Raw genomic sequence first — 20,002 nt, forward strand, 5'->3', positions numbered from 1 at the left:
AGGCCCTAAGGCAGCAAAACAGCCCCAAATCATGATGCTCCCTCCAACATGCTTCATGGTGGAGATGAGGTGCTGATGTTGGTGAGCTGTTCCATTTTTCCTCCACACATGACGGTGTTACTCCAAAACAATTCAACTTTGGTTTCATCAGTTCACAAAATATTTTGCCAAAACTTCTGTGGAGTGTCCAAGTGCCTTTTTGCGAACATTAAACGAGCAACAATGTTTTTTTTTAGACAGCAATGGAGTCCTCCCATTAACACCATTCTTAGCCATAGTTTTACATATAGTTGATGTGTACACAGAGATATTTGACTATGCCCGTGATATCTGTAAGTCTTTAGCAGAGACTCTAGGGGTTATTTTTTACCTCTCTGAGTATTCTGCGCTGAACTCTTGGTCACATCTTTGGTGGACGGCCACTCAACAGTGCCAAACTCTCTCCATTTGTAGAAAACCTCTCTGGCTGTCGATTGATGAACATCCAAACTTTTAGAGATGGTTTTGTATCATTTCACAGCTTTATACAAATCAACAATCCTTGATCGCAGGTCTTCAGACAGCTCTTTTGACGGTGCCATGATGCACATCAAACAATGCTTCTCATCAAGATAATTCTTACCAGGTGTGTGTTTTATAGTGAGCAGGGCAGCTTTAAACCACTCATCAGTGATTGGGCATACACCTGAATTAAAATGTTTGGTAAAAAATGGTTGTAACTGCTCTTTAAGTCTCTTTAGGCAGAGGGTTCACTTACTTATTTTTTCCCCCTTCTGTCATTGTTTGCATGCTATCCTCATTAAAATATGAAAACCTATAAATATTTGGGTGGTTTTAGTTAAAGAAAACACTGTATTTTCATTTGTGTGATTTTGACAAAGATTAGATCACATTTGATGGTGATTTTATGCAGAAATATGAGAAATTCCAAAAGGTACAGATACTTTTTCACACCACTGTATATAGAAAAATGCAAAATTTGCTTTTGTTGAGTAAAATTAAGATGATTCTGCATGTTGTCCTCAAGTATTAAATTTCTGATGTGAAAATTGAATGATTTATTTGCTTTTGAAAAATTCTGTCAAAATTGCACTAAACCATGACACCAAATAAAAAATTAAGTCTCTATTTCGGACTAAAATTTATGTTAAATATTGCTTTTGATCCTGAAAATATATGTTTATCTCTGCATTTGTTGACTTTTGTGCATTTAGCGTAAAATCAGATAATATTATAGCTATTTTAAGTTTTATTATACTTATATATAAAAAAAAAAAAAAAAATCAGGATTTTATTAGGGAACGACTGATTTTTTTATGTCACTGCTCACAGAGACTCATATATTTCTAAGGGAGGTGGTTTTAGGTCGATAGCGGCTTTGGTTTTGAAATACTTGAATTGTAAGTTTTTGAAAATAGGCCCCCTACGCGCCCCCTTTCCCGTCAACTGATTGGGAAATCTATGGTTGAAGTCCAGTTACAACACTCCTTACTGCCAATACCCCTCTTACGTTGAAGGAAATTGACGCTGATAATTTAATAATTTGACTGTCCCAAGCTCCAACCGCTGTGTAAAACAAAAAAAAGTCTCATAATCGTATTTTTAACTTAGGGGCAAATATCGCAATGAAGTGGAATAGATATTCATACCGGCATGTGTTTGTTTTTGACAGCATAGTCACGTTGTTGTATGACTACCACTCGCGCTGTCTGGCTTTGAGAACTGTGCAAGAATAATAATATTTGTTTTTGAAGACACTGTCAACGAGGCGGTAATTTGACGATGTGCTTGTTCCCTCGGTTGGCATTTACAGTGGTGCCCAACAGGACTCACCGCATTTCACCGACAGCTGTTTCCGGCAGCCAAGTTGGAAGAGTTTCATATTTCGATGCGAATCATCAAACTTTGCCCCAAAGCGCTGCCCACACTCTGGCAATTTCACTTAATTGCTCATTTTCACACACCGTCTCATGGAAAAACGAAATGGATTCTGTTAATGTTACATACGTGTGCGCTGCGCCTATGCAGCAACAAAGCATGAATAGAAGAATACCAGAGGATAATTTAACCCCACACGTGCTCATAATACAACAAACATGTTAGACATGGCGTCACATTTTCCTACACAAATACAAAAGCTCTAGAAGGCGGTGATGAAAAATGATGTATGGGATTAACAGGCAGCCTTGTTGTCGTGCCAGGTACGCAGCATGCCTTTGAGACTGCAGCCAAACAGGAAAAAAAAATCATCTTTGCAGATAAAAATCTGTATTTGAGCCAAATGTCATGCGATATTTATGAGATTACTGAATACTGATTCGTAAGTGTGCGTTCAGTCACTGCTGATTTGCAACCATTTGAAAGTGTGCAATTTTCTGTATAACTTACTATGTGCTAAGCCTAACTACAAGGGGTGCTACATTAACTCACATCCGATTAATTTTGACTGCACTGGACGTCTAACGCCGTCGACGGAACTAAAACTAGAGCATTCACAACCAGTCTTTTGTGGGCAGGTCACTTCCTCTCTCATTCTAGGACATTTACAAGTTACTTCCTGTAAATTTTGAGTTATTTTGAGTAAACAGTGGTATGAAAAAAGTATATCAACCTTTTGGATTTTCTCACATTTCTGCATAAAATCACCATCAAATATGATCTGATCTTTGTCAAAATCATACAGATGAAAACACAGTGTCTGCTCTACCTAAAACAACCCAAACATTTATAGGTTTCCATTAGGGCTGTCAAACGATTAAAATTTTTAATCGAGTTAATTACAGCTTAAAAATTAATTAATCGTAATTAATCACAATTCAAACCACCTATATAATATGCCATATTTTTCTGTAAATTATTGTTGGAATGGAAAGATAAGACACAAGATGGATATATATATATTCAACATGCGGTACATAAGGACTGTATTTTATTATAACAATACATCAACAAGATGGCATAAACATTATTAACATTCTGTTAAAGCGATCCATGGATAGAAAGACTTGTAGTTCTTAAAAGAAAAATGTTAGTACAAGTTATAGAAATTTTATATTAAAACCCCTCTTAATGTTTTCGTTTTAATAAAATTTGTTAAATTTCCATTCAAAAAATAAACTAGTAGCCCGCCATTGTTGATGTCAATAATTACTTACACAATGCTCCTGGGTGCTGAAGCCTATAAAATCAGTCGCACCCAAGCGCCAGCAGAGGGCGATAAAACTCTGAAAAACTCAACAAGTACACATTTCACTTTGCTGTCATTTTAATCTGTTAGAGCGGGGCATTTGTGCGTTAATTGCGTCAAATATTTTAACGTGATTAATTTAAAAAATTACCGCCCGTTAACGCGATAATTTTGACAGCCCTAGTTTCCATATTTTCATGAGGCTAGTATGAAACAATGACAGAGGGGGAAAATAAGTAAGTAACCCATCACATTTGATATTTTGTGGGCCCCCCTTTGGCAGAAATAACTTCAACCAGACGCTTCCTGTAGCTGCAGATCAGTCTGGCACATCGATCAGGACTAATCTTGGCCCATTCTTCTCGACAAAACTGCCTTAGTTCAGTCAAATTCCTGGGATGTCTGGCATGAATTGCTGTCTTTAGGTCATGCCACAGCATCTCAATGGGGTTCAAGTCTGGACTTTGACTTGGCCACTCCAGAACGTGCATTTTGTTCATCTAAAACCATTCTGAAGTTGATTTACTTCTTTGTTTTGGATCATTGTCTTGTTGCAGCATCCATCCTCTTTTAGCTTCAACTGTCAGACAGACAACCTCAGGCTTTCATGCAAAACATCCAGCAAAACGTTTGAATTCAATCTTCCATTAATGATTGCAAGTTGTCCAGGCCCTGAAGCAGAAAATCAGCCCCAAATCATGATGCTCCCTCCACCATGCTTCACGGTGGGGAATGAGGTGTTGATGTTGGTGAGCTGTTCCAATTTTCCTCCTCACATGACGTTGTGTGTTACTCCCAAAAAATTCAACTTTGGTTTCGTCAGTCCACAAAGTATTTTGCCAAAACTTCTGTGGAGTGTCCAAGTGCCTTTTTGCGAACATTAAATGAGCAACAATTTATTTATTTATTTATTTTTTAGACAGCAGTGGCTTCCTCTGCGGAGTCCTCCCATGAACACCATTCTTGATCATAGTTTTACATATAGTTGATGTGTGCACAATGATATTGGACTGTGCCAGTGATTTCTGTAAGTCTTTAGCAGACACTCTAGGGTTCTTTTTTTACCTTTCTGAGTATTCTGCGCTGAACTCTTGGCGTCATCTTTGGTGGACAGCCACTCCTTGGGAGAGAAGCAACAGTACCAAACTATTTGTAGACAACTTCTCTGACTGTCGATTGAATAACATCCAGACTTTAGAGATAGTTTTGTATCCTTTCCCAGCTTTATACAAATCAACAATCCTTGATCGCACGTTTTCAGACAGCTTTTTTGACCAAGCCAAGATGCACATCAGTCAATGCTTTTCATCAAGACATTTCTTACCAGGTGTGTGTTTTATATTGGGCAGGGCAGCTTTAAACCACTTTTCAGTGATTAGGCATGCGCCTGACTTAAATTGTTTGGTAAAAATTGGTTTCAATTGCTCTTTAAGTCTTCTTAGGCAGAGGGTTAACTTACTTATTTTTCTCCCTTCTGTCATTGTTTGCAAGCTATCCTCATTTAAATATGAAAACCTATAAATGTTTGAGTTGTTTTAGTTAAAGCAAACACTGTTTTTACATCTGTGTGATTTTGACAAAGATCATATCACATTAGATGCTGATTTTCTGCAGGAATGTGAGGAATTCCAAAAGGTTCAGATACTTTTTCATATCACTGTAAATGCCCTAAAAGGAAGAGGAAATAATTGAAATTCAGCAGGAAATGATGTGAAATGCCCTAAAATTAACTAATTGCATGGCATTCAGCAGTGTTGTTAATAACGGCGTTAGAATATTATTATTTATTTTATTTTTTTCAGTAATGAGTAATCTAATTAATTACTTTTCTCATCTTGACAACGCCGTTACCGTTACTGAGGCGGGAAAGGCGTGCGTTACTAAGCGTTATTAAGTTGGTTGAATAAAAAAAGTATGAGAGAAACGGACTCATGGAGACGAAAGAGCAGAGCAGGAGTGGGGAAGACGCCGTTGCAACCGCGATGCTAGGTGGCTCCAATAATACCTGACTGTAGCCATAGCCGACAAATTACGCCCACATGACACGGTAGATATCATATTATAGAACTAGATGCAAATGACAGACACAGCTGCATTGGCAACATGTTTTAAGGACTACATGCGTTAGTAAACAGCCGCCATCTTAAAGCAGTAGACCTCTCAGGAAGGCTCTGATGTCGATATCCTTCCTAGCGAACCTAATCAACTTTTTTTTTTTTTTTTTTAAATCTAAAATGCTCCTAAATCGGCAAAATCTTAACTTAAATCTATCTTTAAGTGATGAAACCGTTTTAAAACTTACACGTTTAAAGTAGACAGTAGGGAACTAATGCAATAACGGGAGCAATTTTAACAACTTTAACGGTTGATTCACAACTTTAAATGACTTCCACACATAGCAAAGGTTACTATCTAGTTACCGCAATACCCTTGTGTCTAGTTAAGTGGAGGGTAAAGAATTAGGCTAGGGCCAATTGTCCCCCAAACCCTTTAAACTTCACATAGCGTGACCTGTTTTTTGTTTTTTTGAGAAAAAAAAAAAAAAATTATCACTAGTTACTTTGCCAAGTAACTAATTACTCTTACATTCAGGTAACTGAGTTACTAACGCAATTACTTTTTGGGAGAAGTAATTTATAACTGTAATTAATTACTTTTTTAAAGTAAAATTAACAACACTGGCATTCAGTGCCACTGATGCTCATAGATTTCCAATCCATTTGACATGGGAAGGTTGGCAGCGGATGAACATTCGTTCACTAGTGATAAACGCATTCCAATTCGTGAGATCATCGTTACCCCGGCAATACACCAGGCATGTTGACGCGTCAACACACCTCTGACGCTCAGCCCAATGTCCACAGGATGCGTTTTACGAGCAGAGCGCCTGTGGAGCAGCTCGATCGGCTCACGCGAGGTTTGCAAGATTGCGTGACAGCCCGAGAGTAGCGGGTATTACAGATAACAATACAACAACCAGTCCATTTGCCTTTGAGACCCAGCGTGTTGGTCAACTTTCTTTCTGAAAGAAAGAAGAAAAAAGAAGTCCTGTGCTAAAAAGAAAAATAATTTCAATGATAAAGGAATGGTTATGAAAGGTTTTAAAAAGCTTTATTGATGTTAATCTTCCCAAATTAAAGCGCCATGCAGAAATTAATAGAATTAATTGTATATTATTTTGAAAATCGACGGGATCCACCGTATTTTCACACTAGTGACTTCCGGTCTGCACAATCCTACGTAGTAGGATAGATGCAGGAGGCTTGCGTCTTGCGAAAAATAATAAACTCTGACGTTCGTTTCGAGTGCGACGCGTTGAGCCGCTTCTGAAATGCGTCTTAAAGGGTATGAAAACACTAAGGGGCTGTGAGATATCAATAGAACCGTTATGTAGCAAGATGATAAATATTAATAAAGTTTAGGGCTGTCAAACGATTAAAAATTTTAATCGAGTTAATTACAGCTTAAAAATTAATTAATCGTAATTGATCGCAATTAATCGCAATTCAAACCATCTATAAAATATGCCATATTTTTCTGTAAATTATATATATATTCTGTAAAATAAATTGTTTGAATGGAAAGATAAGACACAAGATGGATATATACATTCAACATACGGTACATAAAGACTGTAGTGGGCATTTCACTCTACTGTCATTTAAATCTGTCTATGCTGTCCTCACTCCGAAGCGTCTACTTTTTCCAAAGCTAGACAGCTAGTGAACGACGCCTTAATAGACTTCTTCCTTTTTCATCTGATTTATTAATAAAATGGCCTCAAACCATTGTCCTCTTTAGACCGCCGTAAAACTACAAAAAGTACACAAGCATTGCATTAGCAACAACGTTAGCTTAGCATGCTATACAGGTTCACTAAACATAAACAAAAAGCGTCTCATACAAAAAATATAACATTTCGCTTACTAACACAATATGTACATTCTTTACAACAACCATACTTACGGACAAATCTTGTCCAAGGATCATATAAGCACAACATTATCAGCCCGAGACGTCGTGCAGCCATAATGAACTTGCAAGAAAACAATAAACCATGTCGCAAAGCGACCACAAGAGTTCGCTGTTGGACAGCACAAAAAGCCTTGCTGTAAAACTTACCAAAAGGCAGAATACTTTCTGAGCGGGACATGTGCGTTAATTGCGTCAAATATTTTAACGTGATTAATTTAAAAAATTAATTACCACGCGTTAACGCGATAATTTTGACAGCCCTAATAAAGTTAACAAAAAAATAAATCGCATTCATGAGCAATTATCGAAAATAGATAAAAAATTACGAACATTTCCGAAAGTATTCCGGAAACAGCCGAATGGGGCGGAGACGTCATAACAAGGAAACAAAAGGTCGAGGCAGCTGCCATCGTTGTTTATCGACGAGAGAGTTGCGTTCGTGTTTTATCAAAAAATCGCTAAAATGGTTCAAACCTGTCATGCTATGTCGTTTACAAATAGCCATTTGTCGCAATGTAGTACCCATGAGTTCCCGAACGCGAGAAAAAGAGCTGGACTACGCAGACAATGAGTAAAGTTCTTCCGTGCTAAGAGGGCTAATTTTGCAGACCCAGCCTCGGCACGGTTTTGTATGGTGCGCATTTTACACCTGAAAGCTATACGAACTATGGACAAATGACATCAGGTTTTGCTAAGAAATTGCTGCTGAAAGCAGATGCGGTGCCCACCTATATGCGCAGCCACCTAAATGTCCCGAAATAACAAGAAAGAGGACGATGACTGGCTCTGATGAGACCACCCCACCACCCCAGGCAAAGCAAAGGAGGGAAATGGCCAGAGTGAGTACTCTTTTATAATAAAAAACATATCACGCATTGGATATAGGACTGGACACATATATAAATTATCACTCGTAAAATATATAGAACAAATCCTCTAATCCCATTCATATTTGTGTCGGTTGGCAGAGCGAAAACCGATGATAGCACATTAAATGATAATTATTCTATACATTACTTTATTTTGCGGTCACGGTGTATCAGCTTCACAAAAAGAAATGCAAAACAAACCATTCGGTGTTTCCCACACAATCTGTTGTTGCCGGTGTTTCATCAGTGTGATTGCTCCTCTCAATGATCCTTTCATTAGGCTGCATTGGCTTTCGTTTGGGCTCAAATTGATAACCCAAAACACCAAAGAAAGGTTCATAACTCTCCTCGTCACCATTAGAAGAATGTTCGTTACGTCGGATTCGTCGCTGCAACTAGAAACAAAATTGTCCGCCATAATTGCCGCCATTCAGTACTAAGCACTGAGCCGGTTGTTTCCTCATAGCAGTGCTTCTCAATTATTTTCTTTTACGCCCCCCCCCCCAAGGAAGACGTAAATGTTTCACGCCCCAAACTCTCTGCCGCCACTGTAAATAGTATCATTTGTCTATAAAATTACTATTATAAATACGCATCTGACTAACATTGTGTCCTTTTTTTCTAATAAAGAAAAAAAGTAACATAGATCTACTTATAATAAAGTATAACTTTATTAACATTGTTTTGTTTGTAACAGAGAAGACTTGACGCGCATCAGTTTGCCTGAATTTAAAAAAAAAAAGTCACATCCAAACTAAAAAAAAATACACTCAAGGTACATTTTTGACCATTTGATACAGAAAAATAAAATGTAATAAAATCAGTAAATAATGACAAATTAAAATTGATTACAAACATTCACTCATGAGGACAATATGCCAAAAAACTTGACCAAAAAAACAAAACTGAGTAAAAGAAAAAAAGAGTGTCCTTGGACAGAAGGACAGTTTTTATTTTTGCTGCTCACAGTATTACTTCCTTTGCAATGGTGTGGAGTTATTTGCAATGAGCATGCTAACAATGCTCACTGGTTTACTGATATAACACTGACAAACCAGGACGATTGTTGGCAATATTCGGCACGTTTTCACTGAAAAACAATCAAGCGGCTTATCAATGAGATTGGGGTCTAATGTCTTTAAGTGGCGTTTTAATTGATTTGGCTTCTGGCTGTGCGCTATAATTATTTTTAGACACAGTAAACAGTGGTCTTTCCTCATCACCCACTGTATTAAAAGTCAAAGCTAAAAGGCAAACGGCCCGAAAAAAAGCGCATTCTCGGCGGCCGAGGGAGAACCGTAGGTGAGGGCTGTCGTCGTGACGATCCCAAGCCGAAAATGGCACTTCTCGGGCGGCGACGTGAGAACCGGACAAGAAAGTGGGTCGCTGCGTGAGTGAGTCCGGTCGGAAAACGGCTTTCGAAAACGGCGGCGGCACACTGCTCTTCATATCTGTTTTCTGTGTGTGCTGAATGCGCTTCCTTAGTTAGTTCAAAAATACTGCGTGCACTCTGAAAATGAGAGCGCCACTGCCACCCACTGAGTGGATGTGCAAGTACACTTTATTCCAGTACGGCAGAAAAAAAAAAAAAAAAAGCATGTTCCCCGAGGTAACATGCGCCCTCCCTGGCATCGCTCTGCGCCCCCCCAGGGGGGCGCGCCCCACTATTTGAGAAGTACTGCCTTATAGTGACATCACGCACACAATATGCTAGATTTCCGGCATCTCGGGGGCGGGTCGTTTTAGCTTGACAACATCATTTTCTTGGTGTTGCGATGTGTGTAATTACACGAAGTGGCATGATATGAATTCAAAAGGCATGCGTTGATGGATAAATGATGGAATATTAGCATTCCCCAGGTGTTGTCATACCCTTTAAAGAGCGTACGACAGAATAAAAAAGGCATAAATTGCATTATTATGTCAATTACAATCATATTTTAAGACGACTCGACTATATACAACAATTTGGCAAAGCGCAGATGACGAGAAATTTGTCCTTCAATCCGCCGTTTAGCCACGCCTGCCCTTTTAGGCCGCAGGATTCAAAATGAAGGAAAAAAGTAGCGGCTTATTTTGAAAATGACAGTAATCTTGTTTTTTGACTTGAAAATTGCGAAAACGATTGCGATACAAATTGTTTGCGATGCTTTTTTTTTTTTTTTTTAATAACTCCAACATCTTGGCGAGGACAGTACAATGACATATAATACATGTTTTTGGATAGTTATTTTGAGATTTAGGGGGTGTTTAGGGGTCCTTAAAGGGTTAATTCCGACTTCCGGTAACGTTGTCAGTGTAGGAACGGAACTCGTTCGTAACCCGGGAACTACCTGTATTCTATTGGAAGGTTTTGGTTAGTGATGCACGATAATACATTTTTCAACCGATATCGATAACCGATAATTTCCTGCCCCTTCCACCCGATAACCGATAATGTCACGCCGATAATTCTATTCAAATATGTATGTAAAATGTTAAAGTATACAAAGATCAAATGTTACTGTGCAAAAATGTAATTTAGTGCTATTTTTTTCCACATCAAATGTGAACAAGTAGTAAATTCCAACATCTAAACAATGGCAATGACATTCTGTAATGGTAAGCTTTTGGCAACAATAACTAAGAGAGTAAACACCCAAGTTGCACAAAAATGCCTTTAAAAGTAAGCCATTCCTAACATATATCGCATTACTACACTGTAAAAACACCTCCTTAAAACTAGCAGAATCGGACAAAACTGTTGATTGCGCACATTTGGAGGCTAAATCAAGTATATAATTATCGGATTGCATTATCGGTTGAATTTCATTTTATCTGGATTATCTGTGTGATGTCATAATTGCCATTATCGGCCGATAATTATCGGTGACCGATATTATCGTGCATCTCTAGTTTTGGTCGCAACTTGTTGGTTCCTTTTGTTTTTAAACATTGACAACTTGAAACAAAACAATCACTTCTTAGTGGGAGCATATCGATCAAATCAAATCAGCATGTCGATATTTTGTCACACCCCTAAAATAGACTGTAACAATATTTACTGTAGCCCTCACACACTGATATAATACTACAATATGATAATACTGTAGTTTTGCAGGAAAGTTGATGGTAAACATGGGGCAAAGAGGCGCATGCCATTAGGGTTTAGTAGTTTGAACATTTTTCCCGCTGTTTTTTTTTTTTTTTTTTTAACAGACATCTTGAAATCCACGCACCTCTATCCCTGTCCGTCCAACATTTACATTTGCATTCCTCTAAAACATTATTACTGCTGCAGCAAAACTCATGCTATGTTCACAATAACAAATCTGTTCATTGAGTCTGCTCGCTAATGAGTCGGTTATTTTCTCCATTTATTTGGGTTGAAAAAATACATTATCAGGAGCTTATAATGTCACATTCCACTACTGAAAAAGCTAACAACACAAACAAAAGTCGAAGTTGGCTGGCGAGCGAGAGCCGATTATCCTCAGGCATTCTCAGACTTCTTAGCCGCCCGGGAGGGGTGACCGCGACATTTTGTTTACGGACACAAACACGATAAGATGCCGACCTTTGTGCCTTTTCACGTGCGCGAGGCACCTGTGACTTACAACATTGTCAATACGTCGTTGTGGCCAAAATAACACCACTTCAAATGTTTACTGGCAATACTGCGATCCATTGTAATGGCCCTGACTTAGCAGTCATACTGCGTTTGATAGCATTTACTGTCTTTGGTTTGTAATGACTAACTTATATAGAAGTCTACAGGAGCTCTAAAAAGTCTAGCAACCCTTAAAGAAGATTGATGTCACTTAACAGCCAGTACTAGCTAGAAATTGCTGCAGCTTCTTCAATGTTGCTGTTGGCCCCTCAGCAGCCACCCTGACCAGTTTTCTTTCTGTCTTTCCATTAGGGCTGTCCCAAATGACAAATTTTCTCCCGATTAGTCAGCCGACTATTTTTACGATTAGTCGACTAATCTAATCATTAAAAAAAAAAAGTTTTTTTTGTTTTTTTGTTTACTAATTTAGCAATGAAATTTTTGTTGACGCTTATCAATTCACAAAAAACATATTGGAACACTTCAATTATTTATTAAAGTACAAATAAACACGTAAATAACAATAATAAATCACAAATAAACAATGAGTTCAAATGCTGATAGAATTAACTAGTGTAGCATCCCGATTGAAAAGATGGTCTCTTAAACTGATGGTTTACAACTTTTATTCCATCCTTGATGTAATCACACTGTAAGAGCTACGGTGCACAAAAATAAAACAACACAATTAGAAATTAACAAAAACTTTTCACCTTTTTCCTTTTAAACCTTATTTATATATCAATGAATTGCCTATATGAATTGCCTTTACCTTAATTTATTACCTTATCATTGACAATCTCTCACGTGAGTGCAATCACTGTATATACTGTATATATTTATGACCGTTTAATCTTATATAATTTCCTATACCATAAAATAAACCACAACATGAAATAAACCTTTCAGTTAGCATTAAGAACAATACTAATAGCACTTATAGGCCCATTGTCAATGAAACATTATTATTTAGTAAGGCGACAGCACCCTCTGGTGTACAAAAAATGAAAAAACAAAAAAATTTTTTTACAAACTGGGTGTCGGCGCTTGAGGTGTTTATTCACGGCCGACGTGCAACCAAGCTTGGCATTGAAGAGACAGGACAGAAGAGTGTACCCTCCTTTGTTTCTTTGAAATAAGTCAATGTTTTGGACAATCTGGTGCGCTTTTTTTGGCTTTGTGCCGCTTTCCCCGCTTGCATACAGAGCATCCGACAGTCTGAACTTTCCACGCATATATTTTTTTAGCCCTTCATTAACCGTCGACGGGATGTTGTGCTCGTCGACGGATTTACGTCATCGATGACGTCGACTACGTCGACTAGTCGGGACAGCTCTACTTTCCATCAATTTTAGTGTGTTCACGTACAAACACATCGTTGCATTTAATTTTTTATTTTTTATTTTTTAATCTCTCTCTACAATTTTTCTTTTTTTTTTGTTTAGAAAAGGTTTTAGTTAGAGGTTTTAGTTAACATTTAGGACTGAAAAGGTTTTGAAATCATACCATCATCACCAAAACCTGGCATCGGTTATTTTTTTTCTTCATTTTATGTTCTTTAAACAATTTATCAAATTCTTCCTTATCAAAATAGTATCTTAGTTTCTGTATTTTTTTTTTTTTTTGTTGCATTATAGATTTAAGGTGCTTCAATTTAATTATACTTATTATTCATTCATTCATTCATTCAAGAACTGGAAGTGTAAAAAAATTGCAAAACCGCGATATACGATTGTATTCCTACAATACCATTTAATCCAGGCTAAGAGGGTTTATCTGTGAATGATGAAGATTGCTGTACTGTATATAAAGGGAAAACAGGAAGCTATGTCTCGGCACACTTGCTGCTTTTATGAAGCAAACCAAAAGTTTACGTGCTCAAAAAATGATACCCAGATAGCAGACTGACATTGTATAAATGTTGATTTTCCATCAAAATCATCTGTATTTAGTAGTTGACATCGAAGTTTTCTACGTCAAGTGACGTTGAAACAACGTTGTTCTATGGTTTGTCAGGCGATTGTTGGGTTAACACTGTTTTATAGTTGATGAAGTAATGTTGACAAATAGTTGATTCACGATTGACCGGAAATTAGGATTGAAAAGTCATTGAATTATGGATGAGCAGGCGTTTTGGTCGAAAACATAACATTGATTTCGCGTTGTTCCAATATTATTAATAATCGAAATGACACTTCGGTTTTGTAAGGATTTCAACACTGAAACAACATAAACTGAGGGTGCAAAAGTGACGTTGATTCAACGATATAAGAACGACAGCGGAATGTTGATCCAACATCAACGTCTGTCTGCTATCTAAGATAATAATCGCACATCCACAACGATATATTGTGCAGGACTAATTGCAGCTATTCTCATTAAAAATATCAATCATTGACCATTTATTAGAGGTGCACTATAATTATCGGTCCGATAATAGGAATTATGACGTCATCCCAATAAATCCGATAACATTATTAATAAACCCGATAATATATAAAATTTTTGGAACAGTGTAGGTGGATTGGGATGTGTGCGTTTGTTTCCACTCATGTTTTGCCAGTATGCAAAGTTTTGTTACTGTTCTAGAGGCCATATTTTTCCATCAATAAGTGATAAACCTTACTATGGCAATTAGCAAATGTTGGCATTTCACAGTGTAATGTTTACAAGTTCTTGAGATGCCTTTTGGTTATTGATAGGCTTGCTGTCCTACAATTTCCAGGTTAAGAAAGTTGTTTCATGGACCAAGACCACAAAAGTCTCCTCTCCTGTTGCACCAAATATTTTATTTGCTGTTGCTTCTGTTGGATTTATGTTTTAGTTCAGTGCTCATTGTTCAAGGGAACACATCGTCAATGATATTGACTGATTGTGATTGACTCAAATTCTATTTTTTTGAAAAAATGAATATAGGCATTTTATTCGAAGTCAAAACTGTTATTCTCTTTGTTTTGTTCATTATAATAATGTTCATGTCATCATGAGAATTCTGGTTAGGTCAAAGGCAAATCTATGCTGAATCCATCACTCGTATATTTGACCTAAAGGTGTTCAAAAACTCAAGTGAATATACATTTTAAAATTATATATATGGCGGAAAACAGAGACAAGACTGAAAAAGCACTCCTCTTTAAAAGAAACTGCTGTACTTTAAGCCAAAACAACTGTTGTGTTTGATAAAACAATATGTCAATATGCTGCCATAGTAGATTCATGGCACATGAAGCCCCCAAACTATTTTTAATTTGCCCGTTTTACCCTGGAAACCCCCGTTTACAGACGTCGCACAACCGCTTTTGTTTCAACCCAGCCATAAAACGAAGGTAATTAATTATACTTATTATTCGAAATGTCTGCCATTTTAGCTTAGAAACATTAATTGATGTCTAATGTTTAAAAAAAAAAAAAAAAAAAAGACTTTAAAAATTATTCACTCGCATATTTTAAACTTTTAAACAAATTACGTCACAATGAAAAAATGGCGTCTGTAAAAAAGTCACAGATATCTACCTCATAACTATCGTTGATTTGTATTTTTTTGTTACTGTCGCATTTTCTCCGATATGTTACATGATAAATGATCGATCCAAACAAAGAAAAATTGAAAAAAAAATACACTTAAAAGGGTAAATATACTTAAAAGGGTAAATATATGAAAAAGAACATCTCGACCACTGCTTGATGTCTGCGATTTCTGCATCGCCACCCTTGTTATATTACCATGTTTCACCCATAAAATCCCCAAAAAATCCAGCTGTGGCCATTCACAGCTGTGTTTTGACACTCGGTGATACATGCGACATGGAGTTTTTGGATCGAAACAATGTAAGTACGCAATAATACCTAGTGCTGCAACGATTAATCGATTAACTCGAGTATTCGATAAGAAAAAATATTCAAATTAAATGTTGTTGCTTCGAGTATTCGTTTAATTAAAGTGGCATTGTAATGGTTTATTTTAAAAGTGTTTACATTTAGTTTTATAAATTAGGGTGGGAACACTGCCCTGTGGTCTACCTCATTTTACATGGCCGAATCCAACTGCTCCCAGTTAAGACCAACGTAAGCTAAGTTTTTGTTTGGGCTAATGTTTTTTAACGCATTTGTAATTTAGTTTATAGGTATATTTAGTCGTTTTTTTGTGGGAATATGAGTCTGAACCATTTGTTCGGAGCATTGTTAAAAAAAAAAAAGTTAGTATTTTATAGCATTTAAGCAAGCGGACTTTTGCTATGTAAGTTAGCCAATTGTTCTTTTGTTGTACATAGATCCTCATTTATTTATTTTTTATACCGTTTGAAGCTTATCCCAGATATTTTAATTTTTCATGTTCCTGATCCGATTACTCGATTATTCGAACTAACAAGTTCATCAATTAATGGACTACTAAAATAATTGATAGCTGCAGCCCAAATATCTCGTTAAAGTCATGGCGTCTGTAATTCTGCTCTCGCATGCTCTCACCTCCAGATTGTTTTTTAAACAGCAAAACCCTTTTTTTTTTTTTTTTTTTTTTACATGCCCTCCTGTCCAAATTTTTTCTTCCCCCAGAAAATGATGTATCACACGCGCATATCGGACAATTTTGAAATTTGGCCAAATTGGGGTCTCAGAGTGGAACTTTAAGTCACCTGAGAGTTTTCCGCCATATATATTATCGGTTATCGTATCGGTATCGGCCTTGAGGAGCAGGAAGTTATCGATATCGGTTTCAAAAAACCGGTATCGTGCACCCCTACCATTTATTCATTTAAATAGCTAGAGAAATATTGATTGTAGAGCTGAAACGAATACTTGAGCAAATCGAGTAGTTTAAAAACTGATCCGAGTAATTTTATTCACCTCGAGTAATCGTTTAATTTTGACAGCTCTAAGCATCAAGTTTTGACCGGACTACTTTTAATGCGGAACAACTTGCTGATGTCACATGCGTAATGAAAGAAGCAATTAAATTAAAAAAAAAAAAAAAAAAAAAACTTGCTGCAGCCGACAGCCGCTACAAGCGACGCTGACGTTGCTAAAAACTAGCTCGCATGATGCTACGGTGGTAGCAGGTAGCATGTGATGCGTCTCATAGAGATCACATGTATGTTGAACTAGATGCGAAATGACAGAGTCAGCGGCGTTAGTAAACAGCCGCCATCTTAAAGCAGGCAGGCACAGTTGTTGCATATTTTAGTGCAGAAATAGTCCAATTTCCACCTATCCTTGAAGCGTCGGCCGTCGCAGTCAACTTTTTTTTTGTTGATTGTCGCCATTTTAGAAAATTGGGAGTAAAGAGTCACACGGGGTAATGTTGCTTAGAGTGCTGCTGCCTTTTAGTGGGTAAATGAGGAGCAGCATTTAGTGTGTAAGCTACTTCATATGCTGGTAGCAGTACTGCTGACCAATTCATTAAGTCTACGTGCGGGCCAGACGTTATTGATTTTATGACAGAGGCTGGGGGCCGGATGAAATTTGACCAAGGGCCGCATTTGGCCCCCGGGCTGGACTTTGGACATGTCTGGTTTAGACAACTAGAACTTAAAAATAGCTTGACACAAATAGAAATTCAATTGAAACACGTGGGAAAAACACCTAACTTTTAAGTGATGTGTGTTATTAAGTCTAATGGCATTTTTAGGTAATAAATAAATATATATATATCAGGGCTGTCAAAATTAACGCGTTAACGAGCGGTAATTAATTTTTTAAATTAATCCCATTAAAATATTTGACGCAATTAACGCTCAAATGCCCCACTCAAACATATTAAAAGGACAGTAAAGTGAAAGGTGTACTTGTTGTGTTTTTCGGAGTTTTGCCGCCCTCTGCTGGCGCTTGGGTGCGACTGATTTTATAGGCTTCAGCATCCATGAGCATTGTGTAAGTAATTATTGACATCAACAATGGCGAGCTACTAGTTTATTTTTTGATTGAAATTTTTATAAATTTTATTAAAACGAAAACATGAGGGGTTTTAATATAACATTTCTATAACTTGTACTAGTTATTATCTTTTATTTATTTTCTATGAATTTCTCTAAATATATAATTTATTTATATATTTTATTTATTATTTTTATTTATCTTTTAAGACCTACAAGTCTTTCTATTCATGGATCGCTTTAACAGAATGTTAATAATGGTAATGCCATCTTGTTGATTTATTGTTATAATAAAGAAATTTGAGTGAAAGCAGTGAATTAGTCTTTTTCTTTTTTTAATTCTAGTTACATCTGAGATGCAATTGTTGGCCGTTTTCAACAATGTACATCGAGAATAAAGACATTGATGGACTGAAAATGGTTCAATATGAGATGAAATGTCTTGTTTTCTCATGTATATTTATAATTGCTCTTCACCTAAAAATGATATAGGTTTTATCCGATTACTCGCTTAGTCGATAGAATTTTCAGTCGATTACTAAAATATTCGATAGCTGCAGCCCTAACTGGTTGCATGTCAAATTCATTATTGCACTAATTTATCATCATTCACAAGAAGTCAATAACCACATTGCTGAATGATAAGGGCAGTTTACAATCAGGTGAATCATCCGCGCGCCCCCGTGCCATACTTTGGTCCCTGATATTTATTTACAAGCAAATGACACTGATGAGTGAGGGATCAGAAATGCACCACGTAATGAAAAGTTTACTTACTCTCCGCCGTGGTAGTGACGAAGCAGGCTGCGGCCAAAACAAGAGCCAAAGTCCGGAACCACATAACTGACTCGAGCACCATCGGCCACTCTGTTGCAAGCCGTCCAAAAACTCCCCGAGTAATCCTCCTTGTGGCTCGGGGAGGGAGGGAGGAGGCGGAGGTGGTCGTTAGGGGGTGTGTAATTCTTCTTCAGGAAATTGTTTTGCTTTTGCGTTGTGAGCCAGCAAGTAAACAACAATGAATAAACGACATCCCGGAAGACGGGAGGAGGAACGAGTCCAACGTGTTCACTGTTCACTCAAGCTACCGCGGCTAAAGCTAAGCTAATGTTAAAGCCGAGTCGTGGCACTTCAAGCGGGTTTACGACTCAGTGAGCCCGAAAACGACTCTCCCTGGGAGCTAACGTTAGCAAGCTAGCTGTCAAAAGAAGCCAAGCCCAATAAACCAGGCCACACACGTTCAAGTTGGTGTCACGTTCACTCAGCGCCCTTCCAAGAAAGACTGTTACATCCACAGCTATTTAAACGATTAACAATAAACATTTCACGCAATTCGGTACCGTTTAGCCGCTGTGAGTCCAGCTTGCTGATGACACGCGTGGCTTTTCGCTCGCGTAAATTTGACCAAAAATCAAATCGTCCTCTAAATGCGCGTCAAGCGTTGGCCAAAACATGGCAAAAAACCCAAAAGAGTCCACAAAGTGCGTCGTTTTTACTCCGAACTCCGAGTTGAGCTCCAGCGCTGAGATTGTCGAGTTTTTCCTGCAGCTCCACGCGACAGTAAAGGCAGCTCCACGCTTGTTTGCTTTTCACGTGAACGTCACACGTTGGCTGTTTGAAAATGGCAGGCAGGCTACACTGGAGCAAAGTCCGACTGGTTCCGAGCTATTATGGAGCTTTTTAAATCTTTCTTATTGCACAGACAGAGGAGGTAGATTGTCTCCCAGGATGTGTGTGTGGCTGGCTGTCGTTTTCCTTTTTTTTTTCTTCTCGCAGGCAGTAAACAAACGCTGCCAAGGGAGGTAGATGGGCTTCAGGGGAAACGCGGACTGGATCACAACTTTCGAGAAATCACACTGAAACGAAGAAAAATAACATCTTTTTTTTGTGGATACACAAAGATAGTCTACTCTTACGAAATTTCGTCCTATTTATTGTAAAGTTAATTTTAAGAATGTGAATTTCAGAGAATTTTTACAGATTGAAGTACATGCAGTCTCTAAATCAGTGATTCTATGATGTGGTACACGTAACACGTAAGGTACGCAAGCCCCCTCTAGTGGCACCCGATATAATCACGCGATTAAATGAAAATACATTTGAATATGCGCCCCTAACGCAGTGCTTCTCAATTATTTTCTGTTACGCCCCCCCCCCCCAAGGACGACGTAAATGTTTTGCGCCCCCCCCAAACTCTGCCGCCACTGTAAATAGTATCATTTGTCTGTAATATTACTATTATAAGTACGCCTCTGCCTCACATTGTGTCTTTTTCTATTAGAGAAAATATCAGAGATCAACTTATAAAGTATAACTTTATTAACATTGTTTTGTTTGTAACAGAAAAGACTTAAAGAGCATATGACACGAGAAAAAAAGTCTTAAATGGCATTATTATGTGAATTAGAATCATATTTTGAGACGATTCGACTATATACAACAATTTAGCAAAGCACAGATGACGAGAAATTAGTCTTTTAATCTGCCGGTTAGCCACGCCTACAGCGTCCCCAAC

The 20,002-nt window shown here is 37.6% G+C and overlaps 1 protein-coding gene across 1 annotated transcript in view; it reads right to left on the minus strand.

Annotated features, from left to right (window-relative positions):
- Positions 1–19,290, minus strand: part of insra (insulin receptor a) — a 166,127-nt gene extending 146,837 nt beyond the window's left edge. Inside the window, exon 1 of the mRNA XM_057858219.1 lies at positions 18,268–19,290. Within this exon, the coding sequence (XP_057714202.1) occupies positions 18,268–18,349 (82 nt within the window). The 5' untranslated portion in view covers positions 18,350–19,290. The remainder of the gene's footprint in view (positions 1–18,267) is intronic.
- Positions 19,291–20,002: the final 712 nt, after the last annotated feature.

This window comes from Corythoichthys intestinalis, chromosome 14 (assembly GCF_030265065.1).
Source record: "Corythoichthys intestinalis isolate RoL2023-P3 chromosome 14, ASM3026506v1, whole genome shotgun sequence".
In the NCBI taxonomy this organism is placed as follows: Eukaryota; Metazoa; Chordata; class Actinopteri; order Syngnathiformes; family Syngnathidae; genus Corythoichthys; species Corythoichthys intestinalis.